At 32.6% G+C, this 6799-nt stretch overlaps 1 protein-coding gene across 1 annotated transcript; it reads right to left on the reverse strand.

The window, feature by feature from the left end:
* Window positions 1–843: 843 nt before the first annotated feature.
* LOC133179215 (complement C1q-like protein 3) lies at window positions 844–1531 on the reverse strand. Its single transcript, XM_061314006.1, has 2 exons — window positions 1351–1531; window positions 844–1244 (listed from the first exon to the last, which is right to left on the reverse strand). Exons 1-2 carry the CDS (start codon window positions 1529–1531, stop codon window positions 844–846), a joined length of 582 nt encoding a protein of 193 aa, XP_061169990.1.
* Window positions 1532–6799: the final 5268 nt, after the last annotated feature.

A 6799-nucleotide genomic window follows, 5' to 3' on the forward strand; every position in this document is an offset into this window, starting at 1 on the left:
TTTGTTTTTTTTTTTTTTTTTTTCTTTTTAAGCCAAAGGCTCGTCAGATTTTATACACAATATACAGCATACAAAGTAAAACATGGGTTAATATACCGCATAGCGTTTTTTTTCGGGGTGCTAACTTTGGCTTATCTTAGCTGTTTTGAAGTAGCCTCTAAAATTTTAATCGCTAAATTTGATCCTTTGCGTATAAATACTGAATACAAGAACAATTAAACTAATCAGTCTGTTTTTAAACAATATATCTTTTATCTGGTATAATTGGTTTTTACTCAAATTCTTGCCTAAATCAGTAATCGAACGTACAAGCGAACTGAACTTTCTTCTAGAAGATAAAATTCCTCTCTTTTGCAACGTCAGCAAACTCTATGTCCTCCAAGAAAAGTTCGACCAAATTATTAACATACCTTTGAGCAAGCAAAACGTCAAATTTTACACCTGTAACGAAACTCTTTCTCGAAGATTCCAGCTGAGCATACTAATATTTTTGGAAGCAATATATACACTGTTCAAATCATATTGTCGTCGACGACATAATGTTTCGATATGTAGGAAATCCTTTAGCTCATCTGAAGGACAATAATATGAAGGAAAATAATAAAATCAAATATCGAGAATATTCCTTGCTAACAGATGGAGACATCTCTCATGAGATACAAGATTTAATTTGTGTGTGAGGGTGAGTGTGTGTTTTTTCTTGTTTTGTTTTTGTTTGTTTGTTGTTGTTAGTTTTTTTTTATGATCCTTTAATTCTTCTCGACTTAATGCAATCAAAATTAATCGACACTTCAGTTAAAAAAAAAACTGCAAAGAAAATCTGCACAAATTTTTATATATATTTTAACTAATTTGCACACCACCAAAGGCTGTCCATCTACCCGACACTTGTGACCTACTACCATGGGCATCCATGATACATACGACGTTTCCCTTCTGCAATTTCAGAACCAAAGTGCTGCCAGTCGTTATCCACTTATCCCCACCACCTTTGTTATATGAAGCCTGTCTCCCTTTAATCCTCCCATCTACGAATAATCCTGGATGTGCATATTTTTTGGGAGCACTGAGACTGTACCAAGTGAATAAATAGACACCATTTCTAGGCACAATAAATTTTCCCGTGGCCGGATTGTAGCCACTTCCCACATTGGTCAGAACCTGGTCATATTTCCATATTGACCCTCCATTAAAGGTTCTATCAGAACTAAGTTGAGCTTGGAAAGCTGTAAGAGTTTTTGGCTCTACAAAATTAGACGTGATTAACTTGTCATCTGAACAAAATTTTTCAAGAAATTTTTCTTCGTATATCACACATAAATCTGCAAAGTAATAGATTTATTAACTTACGGGTCATAGAAGAGAACCTTCCAACCTGTTCATCAAGAGAATCAACTTTATTCTTCAAGTAGTGTAAATGTGTTTCAATACAGCTTTCATACTCGCCGAGATATTTTCGACAGTTGTTGTGACAACGAGACAATACTACAGCCGCAAACAGAATGCTTGACGTGAATGCTACTCGATACATCTTCTTTTGTTTTTTTTCTATCAAATGAATTAATCATCTACGAAGACGAAACATGAAAAATGAAGATAAACAAATATCGTATGAAAAGGAATTCATAATTAAAGAAAACAACATATTTTACGGTAAAAAAAAAAAAAAAAACAAGCTTCCTTCTCTAAGAACAACCTTGGAGCTGCTGGAGGACACTTGTGGTGGGTAATGGTTCAAATGTCAAGTTTATGCTCATCTACATGATATACCACATTAAATGTAAGATGTAGTTTTGGCAAAAACGGAAAATCCGAATGATTTGCTTACATTTTTGGAAACTTATATTACTTGGACACAATTTCATAATATAGAATCTATGCTAATGTAATTATTCGCTAGACCAAACATGCATATGGCGTTTATCTGTCGAAAAAAAATCACATACCGACTAATAGACTTGGCATTACATCTGAAGGTTAAAAAATCATTTAGTCCATCTTACATGTTTATTTGAAACTCCAAAACACTTGTCTTAAGTTTAATGGTTTCAAAAAAAATATAAAGAGTTTGATTAAAAACAAAAAAAACCCAGTTATATCTGAATTTCGTGTCGGCAGTGAATTAACTATTATTGTATTTACCATATTACTATCACGCAAATTTATCATTATATATATATATATATATATATATATATATATATATATATATATATATATATATATATATATATATGACAACTTGTAAATTTTGTATTTACTGCCACCCGTTAAATTCAAAATTTGCAACGTGAAGAAACTTCCTTCTTAGCGAAACTACGGTAAAGCCTTTATAAAATAAGCAATGAAGGGAAAAATATATACATGAATGTCAATAGCTATTGAGTTACAGTACAGTTCAGTCTGTAGTGAAATATTTTGTATAAAAATCTGTAGTAAGTCTGTAGTATAAAATTTTTCGAGATCAATGACAAAAGCCATTTATCAATGGTCCAAAAGGAATATATTTGACAATATTTTTCTTTTCCCAACTTTTACAAATCACATCATTGATTACGGTGCGTAAAAATCAAAAATACATGAGGTGCAGTGTAAGCCAATGAGACAAATACCGGTAGTCTTTTTCAAGAAGTTTAATTACAGAAAGTGATAGGTCGTACAGATGATCGTATAGTGGCTCTCTCGAAGAGCGCCGTTGATCGTATTTTATAATGTACAATACATAATACTCATTACATATGAAATAGACAAATCAGATTCAAGTAAACAAGTTATTCAATAAATTTGTACAAAATCCTGGAGTTTTATAAAATAAATTGTAATTGAAACATAAACTTTAATAAGCTTCAGTCCAACGTCCTAGTATTGCGCAAAAGTTAACATGATAATTTTCAGCAATGTTCCGATATTGCTCCTGTATCGTCGTCCCAAGATAGATAAACATCCTGGTAGCTTACATTGTCCTTAATCCGATTACCAGGTTTGTTTATTCTTACGGAAAAGTCTTACACTTTCATATCCCGATTGGATTATAGGTCTATGCATTCTATCTTAAGTACATTGTAAATAGTTTAATATGTTTATTTTCTTATTAAAATAATTGTCTCAAACCCTATAGGTTTACAGCAGTCTCATTCAAAGGTCTTCTTTTTTTTTTTAATTTTGTAATAATTATCGGAAACCGTAAATTATACTTATTTTATCCAAGGTAAGAATCTAGCAGAATATTTTCTTAAATATGGCAATAAAAAGGGGAGGTCATGGATCGATGGTGTTTTTGTTGTTAGTTTGTTTTCGGGGTTTTTTTTTTATTTATTTATTTATTTTTTTTTTTTTTTTTTTTTTTTTTTTTTTTTTTTTTTTTTTTTGGTCAAGGATGTCTAGTTATAATTAGAATGCATTTAAATCCTGTCTATGCGCAATCCTGCTAAACGATACCTTCACAATTTAAGCATTTTTGTTTCAATATTTTTTACCAACTTAAATTTTAAAGACAACTCTTAAAATCATCAGATTACAGCATAATAATAGGCTAAACTGAATGAATTTTAAAGATTTAAGGTTTGTAATGTCTGCAACTGTGACAAATACTGCTAAATAACAATTTGAGTTGAACTATACCAGACTGGTTGGCCGTCAAATCTCTGACAGCACGGAAACTTCTGGCATATATTTATTTTTCTGAGTATCAGCGTATAGGTAGAGACCTTTAAATAATTTTTGGAAGTTTTCTCCTATACTTATTACCCCTCTCAGTACTTAAGTTAATTAACTTTCACTATGCAAAATTAGGAAATAATGTCAATTTTGCTAACGCGGATTTTTGCTTCAGATATGTGCCTTATTCCCTTCAGTTACCGTCACAGTAGCTCAGTCGGAAGAGTGCTCGCTCCGTGATCGGAGGTCGTGTGTTCAAATCACGGCCGCGACTGACCTAAGTCGCTAAAAATAGGTAGCAATTGTTCCTTCGCCAAATGTGAGGCACTTTAGAGTGAAAGTTAAAGTGACACCGTGACGGAAAAAACGCGAAAAGCGACAAAAGTAGAATTTATGCATGACACATGCAAAGAACTGCGAACGATAGCATTGTTCTCCCGCCTACCTCCAAGTCAATTTTCAAAAGTTTACATATTTGAATGATTTTTCATATTTATATAGATATTTATATGAATTTTCATAAAACATTACTTCTTTGGGAAAATAAAGAGAGGTAACTCTATAATTCGGGTAAAACTTGTGTTTTTCACTATAGAAATCAACGAAAACGGAAATATTTTTAAAATCCCCCTGTGAAACAAAAATTCCTTTTTACAGGTAATATAGACTGTCATTTCACAAATTCATACCAAAGCTTTTTGTGTTTTACGGGGAAGGGGGGGGGGACATATATTTACAGACAAAAAACTACAAAAATGCTTATTTTTTCACCAATTTCAAAGGGTTTTACGACTAAAACATTGTATTTTATTAATAATATATGTTTAATTTTATATGCGTAAAACATAAGAAAAGATTAAAGGAACATTTATTCATATCCAAGAATATTTTAAAATGTGTTGATGCTTGAAAGCCTGATTTCAATGGAAAATATCGTCTACCCCCCTTATTTAAAGAGCTGCAATTAGGGGTAATGAACTATTTAATACTGGCATTAAAATTATCAGCCAATTACCATTGAACTGTCCTTTGCATTCAACAAAGAATTTGCGGCCAAATTGCCATTGGTATTGAATTAAATCGGTGTAAAATGTAGGCGGGAATCGAGAGTTAGCTTGCGTAGTTCTTTTGTTCACTTCTTGAAAGTATTAGGTTTCAGAAAATAAATTACATGTTTCAGAACCTAAAAAATCTACTTTAATGGAGAAAAATAAAAGTAAAAAAATCTTTGTATAACCTAACATAAAAATATTGCACTTCCTCTGTATTGTACGCATGCGCTGAAAAGTTGAAGAATTTACCATGGTTTCAAATCCATAGATATAAATGTCGGATGACCGAGAATTTTTATACGATGAACAGAACTTATTTCTCAGTTCTGCTTGCTCCAATTTAATGTTGTTTACAAGTCTCACGCTAAAAATAAAGGACGCGTGACCTTGACATTGTGGACATTGACGATAAAAACAAAGCGATAGATACAACATTTGTTTTTCCGGCACTTACATTTTGCAGCTTTTTTCTTGCTTTACAGTGCAGTTGAATTGCCAAAACTTCGCTATATTCATATTTCACATAAATCTTTTGTTTTGTGATACAACTTTCTTAAAAGAAACACATGATTTTGACTCATTATGTAACTTTAAAAACCGAGGCCCAATAGGCTGCTGAGTGAATGGGCACGATAGGCGTTGGCACGATGAAGAACCCTCACTGCTCAATGGCCCTGAGTGCCGAGTAAGGTCTAAATTTGAAGCCCTTCATCGGTATATGGTGACGTCTCTATATTCAGTGAAAAATTCTCGAACGGGACGTCAAGCAACACGCAATCAATCAATCAATATTCTCTTTAGTTAAGATGTTCTGAGAACATCTTATACTTTCCATGTAATGCTTACATATAAATATGACTAACCATGGATGTGCTGTTCTTGAGAAGAAGAATTTTAAAGATTTTTCCTATGTATTTTTATGTAAAACTTCGATCGTCATAGTGGTCCCGCGCTATCCCCAGGGGTCATGATTGATCTTGAATCTACACTACCTTAGAGAGCTTTGAATTCATTTATGATTCATCTTTTCTAGCCTAGTGGTTCTTGAGAAGAAGATGGCCCCACCAAATTTTCACTATTTCTTAATTACCTCCCCTTGGAAAGAGGGTTTGACCCTTTATTTGAACAAACTAGATACCCCCTTTTTGGTACACATTAAAGGCTTAGAAAATTGATAAAAAGGTTTATTTCAGAAGTGTGCCGTTATATTATAGTTTATTGTAAACCGTGACCGAGATTCCGAGGTACACATCAGTATACTTATTTAAAAACTAGTCAATGAAACACCTCCTTCTCTGAAAAGTCTGATGAAATCTTAGCAATACAAAAAGAAGCAAGAAAATATTTTGTCGGATCTTATGAGTGGACAGACAAATGAGAAAGCTAAATCTTAGCTGTATGATTCATCCACTGGAATAAAAAAAAGTTTATTCAGGAAAACGGAAGCGTTTATAGTTTCCGCTAGGTATTCGTGCTTCCACGAATTTCCGCAAAGAGGTGACTTAGATTTTCCACGTATCGATATGGTTAGCGCAACGGAAAATTGATGCAATGACTCAGTATTTATAAAAGGTTGATATACATGTAGTTTACCTAATATTTACTAAGCTACGTTAAGGAATGCTTGAGTTCACATTTGTGAGGCACAATGTAGCAGTATCATTGAAAATTAAAAAGTAACGAAAATAAGTTATATCGCATAATGATGCGTAAATAAAAGGTTTTGTGCCTCCATTGTGTACTTTTTCCTACAGGTAAAACTTAGGAAATATCTGTACATTATGTAACAGAGAGTGAATATTGAATTTCTTTTTTTTTAATGAATACTGACTCTGTTCTCTGTTTAGATTTGAAAGAATGCATTTCATGTCAATTGGTATTTTGTTTGCTTATTCTGTGGTTGTTTGCAGCAGAAAAAAGTCGTGCTTAAAAGACGTTAAACAATTTAATTCCTCACCGTCCTAAGGACTGAATCAATCATCCGGAAAGCATCAAATTAACAAACAGTAAGGAGTCCGGTTCGTATATCTGCTTGATTTTTTTAAATAGAAATTTATGAGTTATCAATAATATCTTTTCTTCATACAATG

Source organism: Saccostrea echinata, unplaced genomic scaffold (assembly GCF_033153115.1).
Source record: "Saccostrea echinata isolate AGI-Se365-2 ecotype Australia unplaced genomic scaffold, CSIRO_AGI_Sech_v1 ptg000004l, whole genome shotgun sequence".
Taxonomy (NCBI): Eukaryota; Metazoa; Mollusca; class Bivalvia; order Ostreida; family Ostreidae; genus Saccostrea; species Saccostrea echinata.